At 41.5% G+C, this 25,496-nt stretch overlaps 1 protein-coding gene across 4 annotated transcripts in view; it reads right to left on the bottom strand.

The window, feature by feature from the left end:
- Positions 1-25,496, bottom strand: part of LOC144341459 (uncharacterized) — a 112,626-nt gene that overhangs the window by 30,740 nt on the left and 56,390 nt on the right. The window contains exons 2-3 of one of the 4 annotated variants that reach the window (XM_078004931.1): positions 16,514-16,588; positions 15,669-15,799 (exon numbers count right to left, since the gene is read on the bottom strand). The exons of 2 other annotated variants lie outside the window; for them this stretch is intronic. In XM_078004931.1, coding sequence (XP_077861057.1) covers positions 15,794-15,799; positions 16,514-16,588 — 81 coding nt within the window. In that variant the 3' untranslated portion in view covers positions 15,669-15,793. Of the gene's footprint in view, positions 1-15,668; positions 15,800-16,344; positions 16,589-25,496 lie in introns of those variants that run through there. One more of the 4 variants, XM_078004930.1, reaches the window with a different exon arrangement.

Consider the following 25,496-nt stretch of genomic DNA (forward strand, 5'->3'; position numbering starts at 1 on the left):
CAGGCCCCTTCTGAGTCCCCGGAGGGACATTTGCACCCCAGGATGAAGGCACACGTGTACATGCCTCCACACATACCACATGCACACACACACACCCAATCACACACCACATACGCCACACACACACCACACAGACACACCCACCATAGAGACACACCTACACACACCACACACACCACACAACCAAAGCCAACACACTTGAAACACTCTAAAGTCTTACAGCTCATATATGAAAAAAGCATAATCTCTCAGATTTTTACAACAATCCTAAAAATTTACATGACATTACCAACAATGAGTAATGAAACCAAAGAAACTTTTCTAAACTATCAATCACAAAAACACTTTTTAGTCCAGGTGCAGTGTCTCACACCTGTAATACCAACACTTTGGGAGGCCAAGACAGGAGGATTGCTTGAAGCCAGGAGTTCAAGACCAGACTGGGCAACTATGAGACCCCATCACTAAAAAATAAAGTAAAATAAAACGTAAAAAACAAAACAAAAACAAAAACCACACCCTTCAGCCAGACACAGTAGCACAGCCCGTAGTCCCAGCTACTGGGGAGGCTAAGGCAGGAAGATTGCTTGAGCCCAGGAGTTCAAGGCTTTAGTGAGCTATGACTGTGCCTGTGCATAGCCACTGTGCTCCAGCCTGGTTGACATAGTGAAATTCTGTCTCTCAAAAACAAACACTTTCCAATCAATGATAATATGCTGAAGACCGAATTATCTCTTTACTTGCTGTATAGAAAATATCACACAATCATTTTCAAATGAAGAGGTAATCAAAGAGAATGAAGCCAAAACTGTAGGTAAAAAAGTATTCTGTCAGGCAGTTAATTAATAAAAATATATGTTGTTTTAACAGTCTTTCAGGTACTTGGGGTATTTGTCAGCTTTTTTATTTTGTTCTTTGTTGAGATTTATTATTTTAAATAAGTGCTCACTTTTGTATAAATTTTTATATTCATAATTTTGCATTCATATTGTATATTCAAATTATATTTGTATTCATATTATATATTCATAATTTTATATAAGCTTCAGCTTCTACAAAACCTGTCTGGTCCCTGGGTAGAGCTACTTTAGAAGGAAGGATCTGGAAAGCCCTTCCTGAGTTGCTGACCCAAATGAACAGAACATTCCAGGAAGAGATAACAAGGGACAGGGTCTGGAGGGACAAGAAGCTGTCGCCCCTGGCTGGAGAAGCCAACATGGCTGGAGTGGAGAGGGACAGCAGCCAGCTCACTCAGGGCCTTGGAACTGGGCGAGAAGCTTGAATCTCACATCAAACACAACCTGTGACCTTCTGATTCATATTTAAACATAGCAGCATTGATGTAAAAATTGCAGAATATTAAAAACAGCCCAAAGTCCTAACAGGTACATACATGTATATCTTCCCACTCCTAAGAAATAAATATCATTGTTTTCTTTGTGAAAAGTTACTGTCTCTCAGTGGCTTAAAAAAATAGAATAACATGATTTCTCAACTAAAATAAAACAAAAATTCATTGGGCTTAACGAATTTTTTTACTAAACAACAAGCCCAAAATACTCAGTTTCTGTAAAGTATAAATTCTAAGGTCACAGACTTAACAAAGTAATTGTATTTTTTTGAGACAGAGTCTCATTCTGTCACCCAGACTGGAGTGTAGTGGCACAATCACAGTTCACTGCAGCCTTGACCTTCCTGGGTTCAAGCAATTCTCCCACTTCAGCCTCCCAAGTAGTTGGGACCGCAGATGCATGCCACCATGCTCAGCTAATTTTTGTATTACTAGTAGAGACGGAGTTTTGTCATGTTGCCTAAGCTGGTCTCAAGCTCCTGGACTCTAAACAATCTGCCCACCTCTGCCTTCCAAAGTGCTGAGATTGCAGGCATGAGCCACCTCACCTGGCCAACAATGTAATTTTCAAGTAAATCTGAGAACACTAATCCACAAACTAATTACTAATGAAGAACAACACACACAGAGCTATCTCTGTACAATGGGCTCTAAGGTCCTGGTAGTTATTTCCTTCCCTCCCTTCTCCCTTACCAGCTAGATACCTTCCCTACTTCCTTCCTTCCACCATCATTCTTTCTACCCTTCCTTTCTTCTCTTCCTCTCTCACTCCCACAAATGTTTATTGAGTGCCTGCTTTGCGCTAGGTACAGGCACACAGGCAACCAAGACACATATCAGCTTGCAGCCTAGCTAGGGAAACAGACATCAAGCAAATAATTTATTGACTGCAACGGTGGTGTTTGCTACTGGAAAAGGAGTTTGGGATACCTTAGGAGCATCTATCAGGGAACTAGCCTACTCTGGGCAATTAGGAAAAGTCACTTTCAGGAAGTGGCCTCAAAGTTGCTGTCTCAAGGACCACTAATTCCAGGTAGAGGAACAGCATCTGCAAAGGCCATGAGATGGGAAAAAGAATGGCCTTTGAGGAACTAAAAAAGATTAAGGCAAAAGAGAGAGGGACTGAAAATAAGGCAGGAGAGGTAGGCAAGGGTTCTCTCACAAAGCACCTTGCAAGACCATAAGGATTTTGCACTTCGTCCTAAGAGCAATGGGAAAATGGTAAATAGTTTAAAAAGTGGGTCAAATAGGACTTTTTGTTTTGTGAGTGACCAAAACCATAGCTCCCTGTTACCTATCTGCCTAGTTGCAGAGGCAGCTAATATCACTAGGGTTTTATAAATCTGTTCAGAGATAGCTATGTATACACATGCAAGTATGTTATCTTTTCATCTTGTAATAATACATGGCAGCATATTGTATACACTATCTTGAATCTTGTTTTTTTAACTTAATATATTCTAGCAATCATCCCACATTCGTGCATACAGATCTGCCTCGTTCCTCTTCCTCTGGACTAGATTGTCTATTGTATGGAAATACTATTATTTATTTAACTAGTATTTAATAGACTTTAGGTCATTTCCAGGCTTTTGGTACTACAAAAAATACCATAGTGAATGTTCTTACACATATCGTTGGCACATGTGGGAGAATATCTATCAAATTACAGGAAATGGGATTGCTAGGTCAAATGGTATGCTCATTTGGAAACCTGATAGATATTGTGAAAATGCCCTCCCTATAAGTGGTATTAATTTACATAACCACCAGCAAGGATGCGACAGATTAAAAAAATTGGTATCTCAGTAGAGTTTTAATTTGCACTTCTTTTAGTAAAAGTGAGCCTGAGCAGATTTGATCTGATTAAGAATTAGTGCTTGTTAGGAATTAAAAATAATTAGGCTGAAAGCCAAGCAACAGCTGGGAGCTGAAAATGACATTTCATTCGTTCAACAAATTTTGAGAAACAACTCTGCACTAGGCACTGTCACAGGCACTGACAAATCCAGATAGTTAAGACCCAGTCTGCCCCAGAGGAGCTCACGTCTAATGCAGGAGATGGAGGTACAATTAAATGCAATACGCTATTTTTAAAAAAATAAGATGGGCCAGGTGTGGTGGCTCACGCCTGTAATCCTAGCACTTTGGGAGGCTGAGGCGGGCAAATCACTTGCAGTCAGGAGTTCGAAACCAGCCTGGTCAACATAGTGAAACCCCATCTCTACTAAAAATACAAAAATTAGCTGGGTGTGGTGGCAGGGGCCTGTAATCCCAGCATCCCCAGAGGCTGAGGCAGGAGAATCGCTTGAACCCCGGAGATGGAGGCTGCAGTGAGCCGAGATCACGCCACTGCACTCCAGCCTGGGCGACAGAGCAAGACTCCATCTCAAAATAAATGAATACATACATACATACATACATACATACATACATACATACAAACAAGAGGAAGAACAAGAAGGAACACAGAAATATGGGAGCACAGAGAAGAGCAACTAATGTGCCAAACACATACATTTTCTTAGAATACCTAATTTTTAAAAGACAGGGAGTTGGGGGAAGCAGATGATTAATGCTTTTTAATTTTTTTAAGGCCTACTTTTAAGGTTTCTTTCAAAACTTGTCTCTGTACATTAGCAAAAATATTCACAGTTGCTTTAATAGAGCTAAGATCTTTTTAAGTGTTTTAACTAAAAATATGTCTGAAATTACAGCAAGATTTCCATCAAAAAAGATAGTAGAGGCTGGATGTGGTGGCTCACGCCTATAAACTCAGCACTTTAGGAGGCCAAGGTGGTGAGACTGCTTGAGTCAAAGGAGTTGGAACTTCAGACCACAACGGCAGCTAAACATACAAAGGAGACTCAACCAACTGCTGGTAATAACACTGGAGCAGGGAGACAGGAAGAGACACCTTGGCTTCTCCTTCTTCTACCTCCTTTTTGGCTGTTCCCAACCAGAAGCCAGTTGACAAGTGATCTAGGAAATATAGTTTGCAAGGCTCTGCTCCCCAAGATGCAGAGCAGGGAAAGGGCAGGGAATGGGCCTGCAACAAATCTGAGAGCTAAATAATTGGCACGCTAGCCAGCCAGTTGACCTTTCAGAATTTTGGAAACCATCATTCAGTCACTATAACCTGTCGATTCATCCTCCCACTGTGTCTCGTCTCTAGCCCACAGCTACTAACTCCATTCAAGCCCTTATCCTCTCTCACACAGACAATGGAAACAGATTTATAACTTGTTTCCCCATCTCTACTCTCTCCCACTCCAAAATGCCCTCCATGCAGTGTGGACCTCCAGAATTAGTTTTTAAACAGAGCTATGTCCCAGTCTCTACCTACAGCAAAAATCCAGTTCCTCTGGGCCTTTTGTAGTCTGGCTCCAGCATCACTTTCCCCAAAATCTTTCTATAAACATGCTGTGTTTTAGCCACAAAAGGAGAACTCAAGACTTCCCAAACATGGCATGTTATTTCATGCCCACATCCTTTGATTACACGATTTGAAATTCTCTTTTTGAAATTTCCTCCTCCTGAAATTGTTTAAATCCTAAAACTGGTTACCTACTAAAGGAAAATTGATTCAGCTCCCCCAGGCAAAATGAATTATTCCTTATGCAGCATTCACTCATAGCAAGTAATTCATACTGCTAATATAGTTTACTTATCACATCACATCTGTACTGCTAGTGCAGAGCACTCCTTTTTTTCGTTTTTTTGTTTTTGTTTTTGTTTTGAGACAGAGTCTTGCTCTATCACCCAGGCTGGAGTGCAGTGGCATAATCGGCTCCACTGCTGCCTTGACTTCTTAAGCTCAGATGCTTCTCCCACATCAGCCTTCTGAGTAGCTGGGACCCCAGGCATGCACCACCACACCCACATAGACCACTCTTTATGTTACATTCTAGTTTGTTCAGGGACCCAAGGCCTGCTTTTGTTAATAAAATGTTATTGGAACACAGCCACACCCATTTGTTTTCATATTGTCCATGGCTGCTTTCACAGACAACAGCAGAGTGGAATAGTTGGGACAGAAATGGCATAGCTCCCAAAGCTTAAAATACTTGGTTCAGTAAGTTTGCCAACTCCTCTCTTTGATGGTTCATTGAAGGGATTCCCAGATCTTAGCCCAACATCTGGCAGATAGGTGTTTTGTAAATGTTGATTGAATTATCTAGAAAGATGCAAGCATATACGTTCAAGAATAAGAGAAAAGGCCAGAAACACAAAGGAACATTTAAAGATACTGGCAAGGGGAGGCCAGAGCAATTAGTCCAGAGAAAAAAATAAAGGACATCCAGATTAGAAAGCAAGAAGTTAAATTAAACTTGTTGGCCGCGCACAGTGGCTCACGCCTGTAATCCCAGCACTTTGGGAGGCCGAGGCGGGCGGATCACGACGTCAGGAGATCGAGACCATCCTGGCTAACATGGTGAAACCCCGTCTCTACTAAAAATACAAAAAATTAACCGGGCATAGTGGTGGATGCCTGTGGTCCCAGCTGCTCAGGAGACTGAGGCAGGAGAATGGCATGAACCCGGGAGGCGGAGGTTGTGGTGAGCCGAGATCGCACCACTGCACTCCAGCCTGGGCGACAGAGGGAGATTCCGTCTTGGAAAAAAACAAAACAAAACAAAAAAACAAACAAATTAGACTTGTTCACAAATAACATGATCGCACACTTAGAAAAGCCTCCTGAAGTGGAAATGAAAAAAAAAAATGTTTTTAAAGAAAAGCCTAAAGACTCCACCAAAAAAACCTTTTAGAACTAATAAACAAATTCAGTAAAGTTACAGGATACAAAAAGTCAATAGCAACTGATTGTAAACACAGACAGCAAACAATGTGGAAAAGAAAACAAGAAAGCAATTCCATTTACAACAGCTACAAAGAATATAAAATACCTAGGAATCATTTTAACCAAAGAAGTGAAAGATCTATACAAGGGGCCGGGCATAGTGATGCACGCCTATAATCCCAGCTACTTGGGAGTCTGAGGCAGGAGAACTGTCTGAACCTGGGAGGTGGAGGTTGCAGTGAGGCGAGATTGCGCCACTGCACTCCAACCTGGGTGACAGAGTAAGACTCCATCTCAAAAAAAAAAAAAAAAAAAAAAATCTATACAAGGAAAACTAGTGAAAGGAACACACACACAAATGAAAGGGTATTCCATTCTCATGGACTGGAAAAATTAACATTGTTAAAATGGTAATAGTACCCAAAGCAATTTAAAGATTCGATGCGATCCCTATCAAACTACCAATGACATTATTCGAAGAAATAGAAAAAAATTCCTAAAATTAATATGAAACCGTCAAACACCCTGAAGCAATCCTGAGTAAAAAGAACAAAGCTGGAGGCATCACACCACCTGACTTCAAAATATATGACAAGGCTATAGACTGGACATGGTGGCTCAGGCCTATAATCCCAGCACTTTGGGAGGCCAAGGCAGAAGGATTGCTTGAGCCCAGGAGTTCAAGACCAGCTTGGCCAAGACGGCAAGACAGCTCTACTAAAAATACAAAATTAGCCCAGTGTGGTGGTGGCGCACACCTGTAATCCTAGCTACTCAGGAGGCTGAGGCACGAGAATCACTTGAACCCAGGAGGTGGAGGTTGCAGTGAGCTGAGACTGCGCCACTGCACTCCAGCCTGGGCAACAGAGTGAGACCCTGTCTCTCTCTCTCTCTCTCTCTCTCTCTCTCTCTATATATATATATATATAAAACATACATACATATATATTATGTGTTATATGTATACATACAACAAGGCTATATTAACCAAAACAGCATGGTATTTGTATAAAAATAGACACACAGACCCATAGAATAAAATAGAGAACCCAGAAACAAATTCACATATTTATAGCCAAGCAAACGAAGGCACTAAGAATATACACTTTGGAAAAGACACCCTCTTCAATAAATGGTACTGGGTCCACCAGCCTCTGGACAAGTCTTTCCACCAAAGGCTCATTCTCTTCTGGGAGGTTCTTTGTATCCCCTTGTCCCCCGACCCCCAGGCAGCGACAGAATAAGTGTTTGTATGGATTTTTCAAAAATAAATAAATATACTGGGGAAACTGGATATCCATGTGCAGAAGAATGAAACTTGGACCCCTATCTCTCACCATATACAAAAATCAACTCAAAATGGATTAAAGACTTAAATGTAAGAAACAAACTATAAAACTGCTAGAAGACATAGGCAAAATAGGACATTGGTCTGGGCAAAGACTTTTTTGTGTAAGATTTCAAAAGCGTCCAGGCGCGGTGGCTCATGCCTGTAATCCCAGCACTTTGGGAGGCCGAGGCAGGCGAATCACTTGAGGTCGGGAGTTCAAGACCAGCCTGACCCAACATGGAGAAACCCCATCTCTACTAAAAATACAAAATTAGCCAGGCATGGTGACGCATGCCTGTAATCCCAGTTACTCAGGAGGCGAGGCTAAGGCAGGAAAATCGCTTGAACCCAGGAGGCGGAGGTTGCGGTGAGCAGAGATCATGCCATTGCACTTCAGCCTAGGCAAGAGCGAAACTCCATCTCAAATTAAAAAAAAAAAAAAAAAAAAGATTTCAAAAGCACAGGCAACCCAAGCAAAAATAGACAAATGGTTACATCAAGCTAAAAAGTGTGCATAGAAATGGAAACAATCAACAAAGTGAAGAGACATTCTGCAGAATGAGAGAGAATATTTGCAAACTACCCATCCAACAAAGGATTAATAACTAGAATATATGAGAAACTCAAACAACTCAATAGCAAAAAAAGAAAAATTTCACTTTAAAAATGGACAAAAGATCTGAATAGATATTTCTCATAAGAAGACATACAAATGGCCAACAGGAATATGGAAAACTGCTCAACATCACTAAGCATCAGAGAAATGCAAATCAAAACCACAAGAAGATATCATCTCACCCCAGTTAAAATGGCTTTTATCAAAAAGACAGGAAATAATTAATGCTGGCAAGGATATGGAGAAAGGCAACCCTTGTATGCTGTTGGTGGGAATGTAAATTAGTACAACCATTATGGAAAACTGTATGTAGGTTCCTCAAAAACCAAAAATAGAACCATGGTATGATCCAGCAATACCACTACTGGATATATGCATATTGAAGAGATATCTGCACTCCCATATTTTATTGCAGCATTATTCACAGTAGCCAAAATATGAAATGAATCTAAGTACCCGTCAATGATGATTGCATAAAGAAAATGTGGTAGAAATACATAATGGAATAGTTTTCTGCCATAAAAAAGAATAGGGCTGGGTACTGTGGCTCATGCCTGTAATCCCAGCACTTTGGGAGGCAGAGGCTGGTGGATGGCTTGAGCCCAGGAGTTCAAGACCAGCCTGGGCAACATGGTGAAACCCCATTTCTAAAAAAAAAACAAAACGAAAATTAGCCAGGTGTGGTGGGTTACCACTGTAGTCCCAGCTACTTGGGAAGCTGAGGTGGGAGGATCACTTGAACCTAGAAGCCTTGATCAAACCACTACATTCCAGCCTGGGCAACAGAGTGAGACCCTGTCTCAAAACACACACACAAAAAAGAACTGGAGGTTATTATGTTAAGTGAAATATGCCAAGCGCAGAAAGGTAGAAAGGTATGTATCACACGTTCTTACTTATATGTAGGAGCTTAAAAAAAAAAAAAAAAAAAAAAAAAAAAAGGTGGATCTCATGAGGATGGAGAGTAGACTGATGCTTACCAGAGGCTAAGAAGAGTAGGTGGAAGGAGGGGATGAAGAGAAGTTGATTAATGGGTACAAATAAACAGTTTGATTGAAGAAATAAGACCTAGCACTTGATAGATCAGTAGGATAGCTACAGTTTATAATTATCTATTGTATATTTCTTTTCTTTTTTTTTTTGAGACAGAGTTTCACTCTGTCACCCAGACTGGAGTAAAGTGGCACGATCTCAGCTCACTGCAACCTCCACCCCTGGGTTCAAGTGATTCTCCTGCCTCAGCCTCCAGAGTAGCTGGGATTATAGGCTCCTGCCACCATACCTGGCTAATTGTTGTGGTTTTAGTAGTGACGGGGTTTGGCCATGTTGGCCAGGCTCCTGACCTCAGGTGAGCCACCCGCCTCGGCCTACCAAAGTGCTAGGATTACAGGCATGAGCCACCGCTCCCAGCCTCTGTTGTATATTTCAAAATAGCTTAGAAGAGATTAATTGTATTGTTTCTAGCCTAAAGAAAAGACGAATGTTCTAGATGATAGATGTCCCAATTACACTGATTCAATCTTTACAAATTACATGAAAGTATTAAATTATCATATGTACCCTGAAAATATGTACCTTATGTATCAATAAAAATTTAAATATTTTTAAAGTGAGGGGAAAAGGGGAACCTGTTTTCATGAATGTAAAGAATTATTTTTAGAGAAATGCTCATGGGTGTTTTTAAAACAGAACACAAAGGTAATTTTCTAACTCACATAAAGAAGTTTGTTTTGGCCTAAAAAAGAATATATTCAAAAAGAAAAAATTGGGAACCTTTCTGCTTCAGTAAGCCTAGAATATCTGGAATTCTAGAAGGTATGGGCAATTCTAGAAGGTACCTGCTGGACATGGCTTAAATTGGGTCAAGCTGATGGTTGAACTAAAAAGCATCTGAAGAGTCCCTCTATGGCTGGGTGCGGTGGCTCATGTTTGTTATCCCAGCACTTTGGGAGGCCGAGGCAGGTGGATCACCTGAGGGCAGGAGTTCGAGACCAGCCTGACCAACGTGGTGAAACTCCATCTCTACTAAAAATACAAAATTAGCTAGGTGTGGTAGTGCATACCTGTAATTCCAGCTACTCAGGAGGCGAAGGCAGGAGAATTGCTTGAACCCGGAAGGTGGAGGTTGCAGTGAGCCGAGATGGCGCCATTGCACTCCAGCCTGGGCAACAAGAGCAAAACTCCATCTCAAAAAAGAAAAAAAAAAAAGAGTCCCTCTAACTCCTGGGTCAAAGGCGGCACAGGTGAGCCCTGCCCTGACAATGTTAAAGGCCTCATTGTCTCTTTTGAATGTTTAGATAGGTAATCTGAAAATTACATTAACAAAATATTTTGCATGAACTTAAAAATAACTCTGCAGAACACACTCTAAGTCTTTGTAGTTTTTTACACACCCAAGTGAATTATTCTTGCATGCAAAATTGACTGGTAAGAGATCTTACTATTGTGTAACAAACACAGAAAAATGTGAATTGTGTTCTATTTGATGTTGTCAGGTGCAGCAAATTTATTAAAACTTAGAAAATAAGGCTGGACTCAAACTCCTGGGTTCAAGTGATCCTCCTGCCTCAACCTCCTAGGACAACAGGCACATGTCACCAGGCCCAGCTCAGAAAAGAATTCTATTCTTTTGGAAGGGGGAGGGGTTCTCATGCTGTGGCCCAGCCCGGAGTGCAGTGGCATGATCATAGCTCACTGCAGTCTCAAACTCCTGGCCTCAAGCAATCCTCCCTTCTCAGCCTCACAACTAGCTAAGACTACAGGGGTGCACCACCACACCGGGATTATTTTTTTTTTTAATTTTTTTTAGAGACAGGGTCTCACTATGTTGTCCAGGCTGGTCTCTAACTCCTGGGCTCAAGTGATCCTCCCATCTCAGCCTCTCAAAGTGCTGGAATAACAGGCTCAAGCCACTGTGCCCAGCTATTTCTTCCACTATTTTTTTTTTTTTTTTTTTTTTGAGACAGAGTCTCGATCTGTCACCCAGGTTGGAGTGGAATGGCGCAATCTCAGCTCACTGCAACCTCTGCCTCCCGGGTTCAAGCAGTTCTCCCACCTCAGCCTCCAGAGTAGCTGGGACTACAGGCAGGTGCCACGATGCCCAGCTTTTTTGTATTTTTAGTAGAGATGGGGTTTCACCATGTTGGCCAAGCCAGTCTCAAACTCCTGACTTCAAGTGATCCGCTTGCCTCAGCCTCCCAAACTGCTGGGATTACAGGCATGGGCCACCACACCTGGCCCACTAACATTTATTTCCCTTTTTTTGTGTTTCAATTTTTTGTTGTTGTTGTTCTTTTTCTTCCATTAACTTTGAAAAGGTATTTTAAAGTATTTTAAATACAAAGAGATCTATACCATTATGCACTGTTAGTGGAAATGAAAAATTATGACAGCATTTCTGGCAAGCAATTTGGCAAGAACCTCAAACGTGTTTATTTCATTTGACCCCAGTAGTTTTTATCTGTTTGTTTGTTTGAGACACGGTCTCACCATGTTGCTTAGGCTGGTCTCAAACTCCTGGTCTCAAGTGATCCTCCTGTCACAGCCTCCTGAGTAGCTGGGATTACAGGCATGTACCATGGTGCCTGCCTAATTCAATAGTTCTATTCTAGGAATCTATACTTTAAAAGTTTGTGTGTAATTGTAATGAAAAATAATGAAAAATTAGAACAACAAATGAATGGTTAAATTGTTGCATATGATATTATGTAACAATAAAATCTTGAGGAATATTTAGTAATGTGTCCAACTCATGATTTTTAAATGTGAATATCCTTATTGATTTTTTCTAATTTTTTTTTCTTTTTTTGAGACAAGAGTCTGGCTCTGTTGCCCCAGGCTGGAGTGCAGTAGCAACATCTCAGCTCACTGCAACTTCCTCTCCCAGGTTTAAGTGATTCTTGTGCCTCAGCCTCCAGAGTGGCTGGGACTACAGGCATGTACCACCAGGCCTGGCTAATTTTTGTATTTTTAGTAGAGATGGGGTTTTGCCATGTTGGCCAGGCTGGTCTCAAACTCCTGACCTCAGGTGATCAGCCTGGCAGCCTCACAAAGTGCTAAAATTACAGGCATAAGCCACCGAGCCCAGCCTGATATGCTCCTTAAAAATTAAAATAATGGCCAGGCAGAGTAGCTCACGCCTGTAATCCCAACACTTTGGGAGGCCAAGACGGGCGGATCACCTGAAGTTAGGAGTTCGAGACCAGCCTGGCCAACATGGCAGAACCCCGTCTCTACTAAAAACACAAAAAATCAGCCAGGTAGCTGGACGCGGTGGATCACGTCTGTAATCCCAGAACTTTGGGAGACCGAGGCAGGTGGTTTACGAAGTCAAGAGATTGAGACTATCCTGGCCAACAAGGTGACCCCATATCGACTAAAAATACAAAAATTAACTGGGCTTGGTGGCACCTGCCTGTCAGTTCCAGCTACTCCAGAGGCTGAGGCAGGAGAATCGCTTGAACCTGGGAGGCGGAGGTTGCAGTGAGTAGAGATTGTGCCCCTGCACTCCAGCCTGGCCACAGAGCTAGATTCCGTCTCAAAAAAAAAAAAAAAAAAAAAAAATTAGCCAGACGTGGTGGCGGGCGCCTGTAATCTCACCTACTTGGGAGGCTGAGGCAGGTGGATCACCTGACATCAGGAGTTAGAGACCAGGCTGGCCAACATGGCGAAACCCCCGTCTCTACTAAAAATTCCAAAAATTAGCCAGGCGTGGTGGGAGGCGCCTATAATCCCAGCTATTCCAGAGGCTTAGGCAGGAGAATCGCTTGAACCCAAGAGGTGGAAAGTGCAGTAAGCCAAGATTGTGCCACTATACTCCAGTCTGGGTGACAGAGCGAGACTCTATCTCAAAAAAAAAAAAAAAAAAGTTACAAACACTATTGAGGTATAATTCATTTGTTGGCATTATTTTTATTTATTTATTTAAATTTTGAGACAAAGTCTCGTTCTGTCGCCCAGGATGGAGTGCAGTGGAGCGATCTCGGCTCACTGCAAGCTCCGCCTCCTGGGTTCAGGAGATTCTCCTGCCTCAGCCTCCTAAGTAGCTGGGATTACAGGCATGTGCCACCACACCCGGCTAATTTTTGCAATTTTAGTAGAGACGAGGTTTCGCCATGTTGGCCAGGCTGGTCTTGAACTCCTGACCTCAAGCGATCCACCCGCCTCAGTCTCCCAAAGTGTTGGGATTACAGGCGTGAGCCACCTTGCCCGGACTTTTTTTTTTTTTTTTTTTTTTTTTTTACCTAATATATGATGGAATCCTTACATGAAAGTATACATACAAATAATCTACCTCTGCCTTTCATCTTTAAAAAAAAAGTTTCATGATATTTCATGATGTGAAGTACTTTGGACTTCATAAATAAATTTTATTATTTGTAGAATTCTAATTGAATGGATGTAACAATATAGTACCTTAGAAAACAATATTTGCAGCCAGGCGGGGTGGCTCACGCCTATAATCCCAGCACTTTGGGAAGCCGAGGCAGGCGGATCACGAGGTCAAGAGATTGAGACCCTCCTGGCCAACATGGTGAAACCCTGTCTCTACTAAAAAATACAAAAATTAGTTGAGTGTGGTGGCATGCACCTGTAGTTCCAGCTACTCCAGAGGCTGAGGCAGGAGAATCACTTGAACCTGGGAGGTGGAGGTTGCAGTGAGCTAAGATCGCTTGAACCCAGGAGGCGGAGGTTGCAGTGAGCCGAGATCGTGCCACTGCACTCTAGCCGGGTGACAGAGCAAGACTCCATCTCAAAAAAAGAAAGAAAGAAAGAAAAGAAGGAAGGAAAGAAGGAAGGAAGGAAGGAAGGAAGGAAGGAAGGAAGGAAGGAAGGAAGGAAGGAAGGAAGGAAGGAAGGAAGGGAGGGAGGGAGGGAGGGAGGGAGGGAGGAAGGGAGGAAGGAAGGAAACAATATCTGCAGTGGGTTGTTGACTAATTTTGTGTGTCGGTCTGTCCATCTGGATGCATACAAGAGTTTTCAGAAGGATATACACCAAAATAGTAATAGTGATGATGTCTAAGTAGTGGGATTATAGGTGATTTTCTTCACTATTCTCAGCTGTACTTATTCAAGTATTCTGTAAAACTACTATATTACTTTTACATTAAAGAAAATTATTAGTAAGTTTCTCCATTGATATAGTTTGGATCTGTGTCCCCAGCCAAATCTCATGCTGAAATGTAATCCTCAGTGTTGGAGGTAGGGCCTGGTGGGAGTTGATTGGCTCGTGGGGTTGGATTTCTAATGAATGGTTTTGCACCATTTCTTGGTGCTGTCCTCTCAATAATGAATGAGTTCTCTGGCGGCGATCTGGCTGTTTATAAGTATGGCACCTTGCCCTCTCTCTTGCTCGGTTTTCACCATGTGGTGTGCCTGCTCCTGATTCGCCTTCCACCATGAGTAAAATCTCCTTGAGGCTTCCCCAGAAACAGATGCCATTATGCTTCCTATGCAGTTTGCAGAACCGTGAGTCAATTAAACCTTTTTTCTTTACAAATTACCAGTCTAGCCGGACGTGGTGGCTCATGCCTGTAACCCCAGCACATTGGGAGGTCGAGGCAGGAGGATCACCTTAGGTCAGGAGTTCAAGACCAACATGAAGAAACCCCATCTCTACTAAAAATACAAAATTAGCCAGGCATGGTGGTGCATGCCTGTAATCCCAGCTACTCGGGAGGCTGAGGCAGGAGAATCGCTTGAACCTGGGAGGTGGAAGTTGCGGTGAGCCAAGATTGCGCCATTGTACTCCAGCCTGGGCAACAAGAGCGAAACTCCATCTCAAAAAAATAAAAAATAAAAAATAAATAAATAAATTACCTAGTCTCAGCTATTTCTTTATAGCAATGCAAGAACAGACTAAAAAATCCATTCAGTTGAGTAAAAGGGTTCCAGGCACTAAATATGAGCTTTAGCATCAACATCATTAAGGAAGATGCTCTACTGGGGTAGCTTCAGCAGGCAGCTGAGGCCATCTCATTCCCGGGCTTAACCAGGCCCGGCATCTGCTCATAGTATGTGTCCACTTGGGATGTCCCCCATTCTGCCCCTCCAAACCCCCTCCTTCCTTCAAAGCCCAACCCAACTCCCATCTCCTCCAGGCAGCCTATTGGGATTATTCCAGCCTATCTTACACTTAGGTGTATCCTCATTGTTTTCTGGTTTCTTGTCTCTTCATTCCAATCAGATCATAGGCATCCTGAGGGTAAAACTCTTGATTATACTTACTCATATTCTTCACAATGCCTAGTACTGCAGTGAACATGTAGCAGACACCTAACAAATATTTGTTTGTTCTTAAAAGAGCTAATAAATGAGTATAACACAAGGAGCATTTAAAAAACAAACAAAAAAGAGATAATAAAGGTGAAAATAATGTTTGCCACATTGTAGGTAATCAATACATGCTTATTGTACCTGAATGGATAATTTATCTACTCAAAATTAACAAATCATAAAAGAAATAACCACTCACTGGCAGAGAAGGTAAGAGCAAAAGCCCCAGGATACCGGGAACCAGATATGGAGTAAGGAAGAGCCACACCTCTCCTAGCTGTGCTGGCTGGTAAAGATTACACTTTGGGCTAGGCAGAAGTGGTGGCTCACGTCTGTAATTTCTGCACTTTGGGAGGCTGAAGTGGGAGGACTGCTTGAGCTCTGGAGTTTGAGACCAGCCTGGCCAGCATAGTGAGACCCTCATCTCTACAAAAAACATTAAAATTAGCCAGATGTGGTGGTGTGAACCTGTAGTCCCAGCTACTCAGGAGACTGAGACGGGAAGATCACTTGAGCCTAGGAGTTCGAGGCTGCAATGAGCTATGATTGCACCACTGCACTCCAACCTGGGCAACAGAGTGAGATCTTGTCTCAAAAAAATTAATTAATTAAAGTAAATTTGAGGCAGGCTGTGGTGGCTCACGCCTGTAATCACAGCACTTTGGGAGGCCAAGGCAGGCAGATCACCTGAGGTCAGGAGTTTGAGACCAGCCAGACCAATATGGTGAAACCCCATCTCTACTAAGAATATAAAAATGAGGTATGGTGGCATGCACCTGTAGTCTCTCATACTCAAGAGGCTGAGGCAGGAGAATAGCTTGAACCTGGGAGGTGGAGGTTGCAGTGAGCCAACACAGCACCACTGTACTCTAGCCGGGATGACCGAGCAAGACTCCATCTCAAAAAATAAAATAAGATAAAAAATGAAGTAAATTTGGCTGGGCGCGGTGGCTCATGCCCGTAATCCCAGCACTTTGGGAGGCCGCGGCGGGTGGATTACCTGAGGTCGGGAGTTCGAGACCAGCCTGACCAACATGGAGAAACCCCGTCTGTACTAAAAATACAAAATTGGCCGGGTGTGGTGGCACATGCCTATAATCCCAGCTACTAGGGAGGCTGAGGCAGGAGAATCGCTTGAACCTGGGAGGCGGAGGTTGCGATGAGCCGTGATCGTACCATTGCACTCCAGCCTGGGCAACAAGAGTAAAACTCCATCTAAAAAAAAAAAAAAAAAAAAATGAAGTAAATTTGAAAGATTACATTTCAAAGGAATGTGAACACCTAGACGTAGAATACTTTTACTAAAAGACAATAGGGGTGATTAATTAGATTGCTTAATCAGATTAATTCAGTCTTCATGCAGGAAACATCTTCAAACTGCTTTAGATTGAAAGGACATTTTCCATCATCTTAACCAGTTTGTTTGCCAACATAGGATTTAATTTTCTATATAGGCCTCTGCATTTTACCTGTCCTTCTCTCCATGCATACTATCTGCCTCCCAAGCAGACAGCTAAATTTGATTTTTCCTAAAGATTCAAAAAAAAAATCTTTCAGGCTGGACATAGTGGCTCATGCCTGTAATCCCAGCACTTTGGGAGGCCAGAGTGAGTGAACTGCTTGAGGCCAGGAGTTCGAGACCAGCCTAGGCAACACAGCAAGACCCCGTCTCTACGAAAAAATAAAAAAAGAATTAGCTGGGTGTGGTGATGTGCACCTGTGGTCCCAGCTACACAGGAGGCTGAGGCAGAGGATTTCTTGAGCCGAGGAGGTCAAGGTCGCAGTGAGCCATGTTCTCGTCACTGCACTCCAGCCTGGGTGACAAAGTGAAACCCTGTTTCCCCTCACCGCCCGCCACCAGCCAAACACAAACACACACACACACACACACACACACACACACCCCAAAAACTTCCATGTCTTTTCAGTTAACTTTTAAACAAGCCCAGCAGGACTGAATTATGCGGCATAATTTTGGGACATTTCTGCCCAGGTTCATGAGTCTATCCACCTGCTCTAAAACCTGAAAGACCTTGATCAGGAATCAAAGTGATATATGCTGTACTTGGAGACAAAGCTTAAAAAGACACATCTCCAAAGGAAAGCAAAAATATTTATTTAAATTCATTCTAAAATATTATCTTCCCAGGTGCTCTCTCTATTCAATGTCTTCATCACCATCCATACAGAGATGGTTCACAAATTTATATCTCCAGTGCAAGGCTCTGTGTCCTCAGGTTTCAAACTCGATTATACAACTGACAACTTGCCTTGTCCTCCTGGGATTCTCAAAGGCATCCAAACTTAACATGAATTCATGCTTTCCCCACTCCCCACACTCACCGATACTCCTAACTTGGTTTCTATGGTCCCCTATCCCATTGAGCTAGTCATCTGGTTGAACAAGCCTGAAAGGCAGAAGTCATCCATGACAGCTCTCTCTCTCTCGCCTCCATGCCCACACCATCCCTCAATTCTGTCAAAACTCTCCAGTGTCCTCCATCTTCCCCACATTATTCAGGCAAACTTTGTCTAATTTAATAACCTCCTAACCAGTCTATCTAGAGCCCTTCTGACCCCAGCCAAACCTATATACCATATTACAGCAAAAGCACATATTTTTAAAAGGTCAAGTGAAGCAGTGGAAGTGGAGAAGGAACAAAGAAATCTGTAACTGGTTGTGATCAATTAGTTGTAAACACCACTGCACTCAGACCAGCTGCAAAATTTTTTGTTGTTGTTGTTTTGAGATAGAATTTCACTCTTGTTGCCCATGCTGGAGTGCAATGGTGCAGCCTTGGCTCACTGCAACTTCCACTTCCTGGGTTCAAGCAATCCTCCTGCCTCAGCCTCCCAAGTAGCTGGGACTATGAGCGCCCACCACCACGCCTGGCTAAGTTTTGTATTTTTAGTAGAGACAGGGTTTCACCATGTTGGCCAGGCTGGTCTCAAACTCCTGACCTCAGGTGATCCGTCTGCCTTGGCCTCCCAGAGTGCTGGGATTACAGGCATGAGCCACCGCGCCCGGCCTGCAAAATTTTTAATACATATTATACCCCTTGACCTCCACGATCACAGAAACTTTGCTATATATTGTTTTCTTGACTTAAAACACTCTTCTCTTCTTAATAACTCCAACTCCTCCACTTTTCTGCTCAAGCATCAGTTTCCCAGAGAAGCTTTTATTGGTTTTTATGACCAGGTCAAATTCCTATCTCCTAGTACTTTGTAGAGTCCTTCATAGTGCTCATCAAGTTGTAATCTGACACACATATATATATGTATGTGTGTTATTATATTGTCTCCCTCACTAGTCTAAGCCATAAAGTCATGGATCATGTCCAGTTTTTTTTCTCCCCACTACATCCAAACACCTAGCATGGTGTCTGGTACACAGAAGTGGTCAAGAAATGTTTACTGGGTAAATAAATGCATAAGTTAAAATATAAATAACCAACATAAAATCCTTTTCAAGAATAAGATTTTATGACAGATCTCAACCAGTAGAAAAATAAAACATTTTCTAGAATGAAAGAACATATGAAAAATGCCTGGCACATAATAGGTTCACAATTTTGTAAAAATTCATCTGCTTTATGATTTTCATAGAGTCAATATCTGCAACCTGCCTTTCTATGTATTTATGGAGAGCAGGACCAAAGCAATGTAATTTGCTGCTAGGATGCCAGTACTAAAGTGTTTCTTTTTGTCTGTTTCTGCTTCCTGAACATACTTTGCTTTGTGTAAATTTACCATGACCACACAAAACATATCAGACAAAATGAAAGACAGAGTTGCAAGAATTTCCAACTGGTTAGCAGGGCAGGATGCCTTGGAAAACAAAGTGTGGGGCTTCCCACTATATGTAACCAGCTGTCTAGTCTTAAGGCAAAGATAAGTAATATCTTCTAGGAGCTGGGCATGATGGCTCATACTTGTGATCCTAGGACTTTGGGAGGCCAAGGCAGGAGGATTGCTTTAGCTCAGGAGTTTGAGACCAGCCTGGGCAACACAGAGAGACTCAGTCTCTTAAAAAAAAAAAAAAAGAAAGAAAGAAAAGAAAAAGAAAGAAAGAAAAAAATAAGAATATCTTCTAGAAAGGGAATTATCTTTAAATACAGTCCAGAGAATTCAGGATTTCAAGTTTAGCTTCCTGGATGTGTGAGTGAGACACTCAAAGGGATAGAAGATGAAGTGTTTAATCTGCGTGAGTTCGCTTAAGGACACATCCCAATAAGGAAAAGCTGTGGGGCGTATGATTGTTTTATAAAACAGTGAGAAGAGAATTGTTTGGCACTGTTTGCATACGACAGGCTCATAATTCATTTCTTTAAATATGAATCCCGAAATCAACCCATCTAAAATTATGTTTCCTACCAAGATTGCTTAGTTACTACACATAGGAAAGTGCATAGGCCTGGAGGCAGCACTCTCAGCTCTTCTGAGACACTCAGTTGCTCTTTTATTTACGAGAATCCTGGTCAAGACACTCCATTCCTGTCCCATTTCTCTGCCACTAATTGACTCTGTGGCTGTAACAGGGTCTCAGTTCTTCATGTATAAATTGAGATTGGATTTTTTTAAGTCCTTAAAGTTCCCTCCAGCTCCCAGTCCTTTGATTCAGGCCTGAATTCCAGCCAGTGGATTAGAGTATCAAGTCACCTACACAGTTTGTCAAGTTGCATGAGCATTTAATGAAGAGTTTCCCTAATCTTTGGAAGAGTCTGTTCATAGGAGTAATTTATGCCACCTTAATAAAATGAGCAGAGGGGAAACCTGTTATTTCCTCATAGGTGCATAAGCAGCCCTGAAATGGGAGCTGACTAGAGGGGTGGGCTGGGAGACAGGAGTCTGCAGAGTCAGCCCATCATGAGGTTGATAGGGAAGTTTTACCCCCAGATGGCACTGGCCAGATTTCTCTTCACTATTGCTGCACGCTGCTGAGTTCACCAGTGTCACCTTCCTCAGCCTTAATCCTCAAGACTCAACCAAAGAATATCAAGACTTCCACAGCACACTTGTCTTTTTTATTTTAATGGAATGAATGATGCCATACGTTTGTCATGTTTATAGAGCAGCTTTCCCTACATTAAAACACACACACACACAGATATAGATATAGCCCACTGGAGGCTTTTTATAAAAAACAAAACAAAAAACCCACAGATATATCTATATTATCTATCTATCTATCTATCTATCTATCTATCTATCTATCTATCTATCTATCTTCTTTCAAGTAACACTCTGGCAGGATTATCCCACAACAGAAAGTGTCAAAGGCAAAGAGAAATGCCTTTAGAGGAAGAACTTTTTAAAATAGAAAGCATGGATTCAAGCTGCCTCAATCACTGTGTGCTTCCTTCCCTGGCAGAGAGGAGAGACACTTCCTTCTTTCCTTTCCAAATGAAGCACCTTGTCCCTATTCAAGGCTTTACTATGGGCAGAAAGACCAATGGCAACTTCTCGATCTATAGGAAAGTTTTATCTGTTCAACTAACCTACCAGAAAAATACTCTGTTGAATTACTTCACCGTTCTTTTATAGATGATACATAAATTGCCTTGCCCAGGATACTTTTTAAAAAAATGTTACACAAAACAGAGCATGTCAAAATAATATAATACCTATAAGATAAGATGTCTAAAATGTAGCAAAGTATAATTTGCCTAAGATTGTAATGTTATAAATTGAGACATGTACTTGGCTATAATCTACATTTGTCATTTCTTGGACAAACTTTTTGTCAACTCTCTTCTAAATTACATTTGCCTATGTGCCTTGAATTAAAAAATGGTTTTAATCTTAAATAAACATGAGAAAAAAGTATTTTTCTATTTTGAAAGCCCACAAGGCCAGGCACGGTGGCTCATGTCTGTAATCCCAGCACTTTGGGAGGCCGAGGGGGGTGGATCACGAGATCAGGAGTTCAAGACCAGTCTAGCCAATATAGTGAAACCCCGTCTCTACTAAAAATACAAAAAATTGGTCAGGCATGGTGGCGGGCGCCTATAATCCCAGCTACTTGGGAGGCTGAAGCAGGAGAATCGCTTGAACCCAGGAGGCGGAGGTTGCAGTGAGTGGAGATCACGCCACTGCACTCCAGCCTGGGTGACAGTGTAAGACTCTGTCTCAAAAAAAGAAAAAGCCCACAATATGAGCTCATTCTTTCAGTATCCAGTCCTACAACCTCACCTGGAGTATTTTTAGCCTAAGCCAATCTTTCAATATTTACTTTGTGTATGTAAATAATACATGTTCCTATAAGTAGTGCTACTTACATTCTAAAAAAGCCTTGATTCTAATTACCCTACTGTTGTCATTCACGTCTTGAGGGTTCCAGCTCAAGTTTCCTGCGTGACTAGAGGCACCGCCCTCATTCTATTTGATTCATTATGAATAACACAAGGATAATGATGCTTGTAATTACTGACAATTTGCCACCTTCTTTGAAGTTCCCAAAAGCAAAATGCTCCAAATGTATGCTCACAATTGTTTATTAGTTGGTCAGCTTACAAAGCCAATTTTAGCTTCCTCAAAATTAAATGGCATTTGTTCATTTTAAAAATTTGAGTGACAACGTTTCTAAGTTAAACCCAGGAGGCTGGGCTCAGTGGCTCATGCCTGTAATCCTAGCACTTTGGGAGGCCAAGGTGGGCAGATCACTCGAGGTCAGGAATTCAAGACCAGCTTGGCCAACATGGCGAAACACCGTCTCTACTAAAAACACAAAAATTAGCCAGGTGTGGTGGTGGGCACCTGTAATCTCGGCTACACGGGAGGCTAAGGCAGGTGAATCGCTTCAATCTAGGAGACCAGGAGGTTGCAGTGAACCGAGATCACAACAATGCACTCCATCCTGGGTGATAGAGCGAGACTCTGTCTCAAAAAAAAAAACAACAACCAAAAACAAACCACAGTGTATATGCATGGATACATAAACTGAAAAGTACCATTATTAATGAAAGTCAGCATGTAACAACTGTTGTTTTAGGATAATTATTACTAATGTTGAAAATAATCAAATCTCACCAAATAAAAAGAGATTATTTTCCTTATAAGGCGGATTATGTGTCTCAGTGATAGTGATTCAAAAATGATCATTTCAAACTGCTTAACATTTTTGAGGATCCAATGTCTAAAGGTCTCTCTGCTCCCTGGCCTTCTCATTTCCTACTATATTATAGATTAAATCTCCTAACATTGTTTTGAAAACCTTCGTCTGGCCTTCCTTCTGACTCTACATTCTATTTTTACTTAGTAAATTTATTGACAGTTTGATACCTAAAGCTCCATGTCTATTTTCATCCATCTCCATAGTAACAAAACCAGTGTTTAGTTACACTGGTTTAGTTACATTAAGAACACTGTAAAACATTAGACCAAAGACAAATCATAGCCAAAAAGAAATTGTTTTCTAAGCACCAACTCTGAGTCAGTCTGGTACATTTGATCTAGATTCCATCATCAACATTTTTGTAATAGAATTAGCTGTGCCCTTTAAATCACCCCTCTTGGAGAAATGACGTAAAGTTGATGGTAAAATTGTACATTATCCTGAAGGACTGCTCAAGATGTAATGGCAAAGACAAATAATTACCTAGACTAAAATCCAAAGGGAAGACAAATTATGGGATCAAGTGGAGCTTCCCATGACTTGAGCAAAACTATTACTTCCGTCAAGGGAGCAATTCCCTTTCCCAGCAGGAAACTCACCGAAACTTCCCTGAGTCACTTGCAAACAATGTTGTTATAAATGTGACATGAACTCTCATCCACAATCATAATCCCATAATTTATTAATGTCAATTTTAAGCCCCCGTGATTATTTCATGGGCCTACAAGTTATCTGGATAAAGACGACAGACTCCAAATGATATTTAGCCAAGTGACAGTAATCCTGAAGATCCCTGCCTGGGAGGGCTGACCACCACTGCATAGTTACTTACATGTTTACAAGTCAGTTTCCCCAGCACCTATCATTATAATGTTCAGGTGTTGTAACACATCAATTACAACAGGAGAGACTGCCAAAGACTTACGCATGCTACAAAGTCACAATCTCTTTGGCAAATGATTCAGACAATTAAAATGGCAATAACATCAACAAAGTTGGTAAACCAAACCTTGTGTTAAAAAAAAAAAAAAAGAAGAAGCTTTACTGTATGGAAAAAGAAAAGATTCTGGCCTAGAATCATAGAACTCTATACAAAGTTGGAAAGTGCCTTAGAGGTCATCCAGTTCAGCTACCCACTTGATGAAGAAATTTATTCTACAATATTCTTGACAAGTGGTTATTCAGTCTCTCCTTGTTTATATCCAGCGTCCCAGAGCAAAACTACAGCCACTGAGCCAAAATTTACTTTGCCGAAACTTGCACTCATTGACTCTGTTTTGCAGAGCTTTTGAATCAATTCTGCCACTCCCTTTACTAGTTTAGTTGGGTTTTTAAAAAATACATTATAATAATAATAGCAAACATTTATTGAATACTTACTACATGCTAGGAATTGGACTAGGTGTTTTTATACAAACTATCTTATTTATTTAGCGATTATGAGCATAAACTCTGGAGCCAGATTGTCTGAGTTAGAATTCCAACTCTGTCATTTATTAGCTGTAATCATCGGACAAGTCATTTAACCTCTCTATGCCTCAGTTCCTCAACAATATAAAATAGGGATAAACATAATAATAATGTCTACCTAGTAGGATTATGAAAATTAAATGCCAGTGTATGTAAAGTGTTTAGAACAGTGCCTAGCATATGATAAAAACTATAAAAATGTTGTTGTGTTACTCATTGTTATTATTATTTGAGACGGAGGCTTGCTCTGTCACCCAGACTGGAGTGCAGTGGCGTGATCTCAGCTCACTGCAACCCCTGCTTCCAGAGTTCAAGCGTTTCTCCTGCCTCAGCCTCCAGGGTAGCTGGGATTACAGGCATGCGCCACCACGCCTGGCTAATTTTTGTATTTTTAGTGGAGATGGGATTTCACCATGTTGACCAGGCTGGTCTTGAACTCCTGACCTCAGGTGATCCGCCTGCCTTGGTCTCCCAAAGTGCTGGGATTACAGGCATGAGCCACCATGCCTGGCCTATTATTACTCCCATTTTACAGATAAAGCGATTGAGGTTTAGTAAAAAGGTTAGGCAACTTGAGGATGGGATTTTCAATTATCCTTGTTAGATCACATCTGAAACCACTTTATTACCCAAAGTGTTTGCTATTTATTGTGCATTTGCTATTTTATTTAGCTTTGCACATTAGTCTCGCTCTCTCTTTTTTTTTTTTCCAGACAGGCTCCCACTATATTGCCCAGGCTCGTCTTAAACTCCTGAGCTCAAGTGATCCTCCAGCTTCAAAGCCTCCCAGTAGCTGAGATTACAGGCGCAGGCAATCAGGCCTGGCTTTAGTCTATTTTTAAACAGATTCAATTCCAGGAACTCTTTCCAGTGTTTGTTCTCCCGTGAAACAAAACAATCTAGCATTAATCCACAGATGGTAAAGGTGTGTTTGGAAAACAATATTACAAAATATATCAAGAATCATAAAATACTTCAAAGCATTTTTATTTTGAGACTGAGTCTTGCTGTGTTGCCTCGGCTTGACTGAAGTGCAACAGCTACTCACAGGCACTATCATTGCATACTACAGCCTCGAGCTCCTGGGCTCAAGCAATCATCCTGCCTCAGTCACCCAAGTAACTGGGACTGCAGGCACACACACCTTCACATCCCACTCTCAAAGTCTTAGATTCAATAATCTTTCTTATGAAAAGCTATCCTCCAGAAATAATTTAACAAAATGAATAAGCTACATACCCCCAGATTTTTCTTATAGCATTACCAGCTCCATTTCCCCAAATTATATTAGAGATAAATATTAGAGGTATAGCTAGGTAAATTATAATAAACATAAAAAGAAATTATATAGTTAATCAATAAAATCATGGAAAGAAATGCATGATATAATATTAAATAAAAGGCCAGGCACGGTGGCTCACATACGTAATCTCAGCATTTTGGAAGGCCAAGGCAGGAGGATTGCTTGAGGCCAGAAGTTCAAGACCTGGGCAGCACAGTGAGACCCTATCTCTACCAAAAAAAGCACAAAAATAA

This window comes from Macaca mulatta, chromosome 6 (assembly GCF_049350105.2).
Source record: "Macaca mulatta isolate MMU2019108-1 chromosome 6, T2T-MMU8v2.0, whole genome shotgun sequence".
NCBI classification, from domain to species: Eukaryota; Metazoa; Chordata; class Mammalia; order Primates; family Cercopithecidae; genus Macaca; species Macaca mulatta.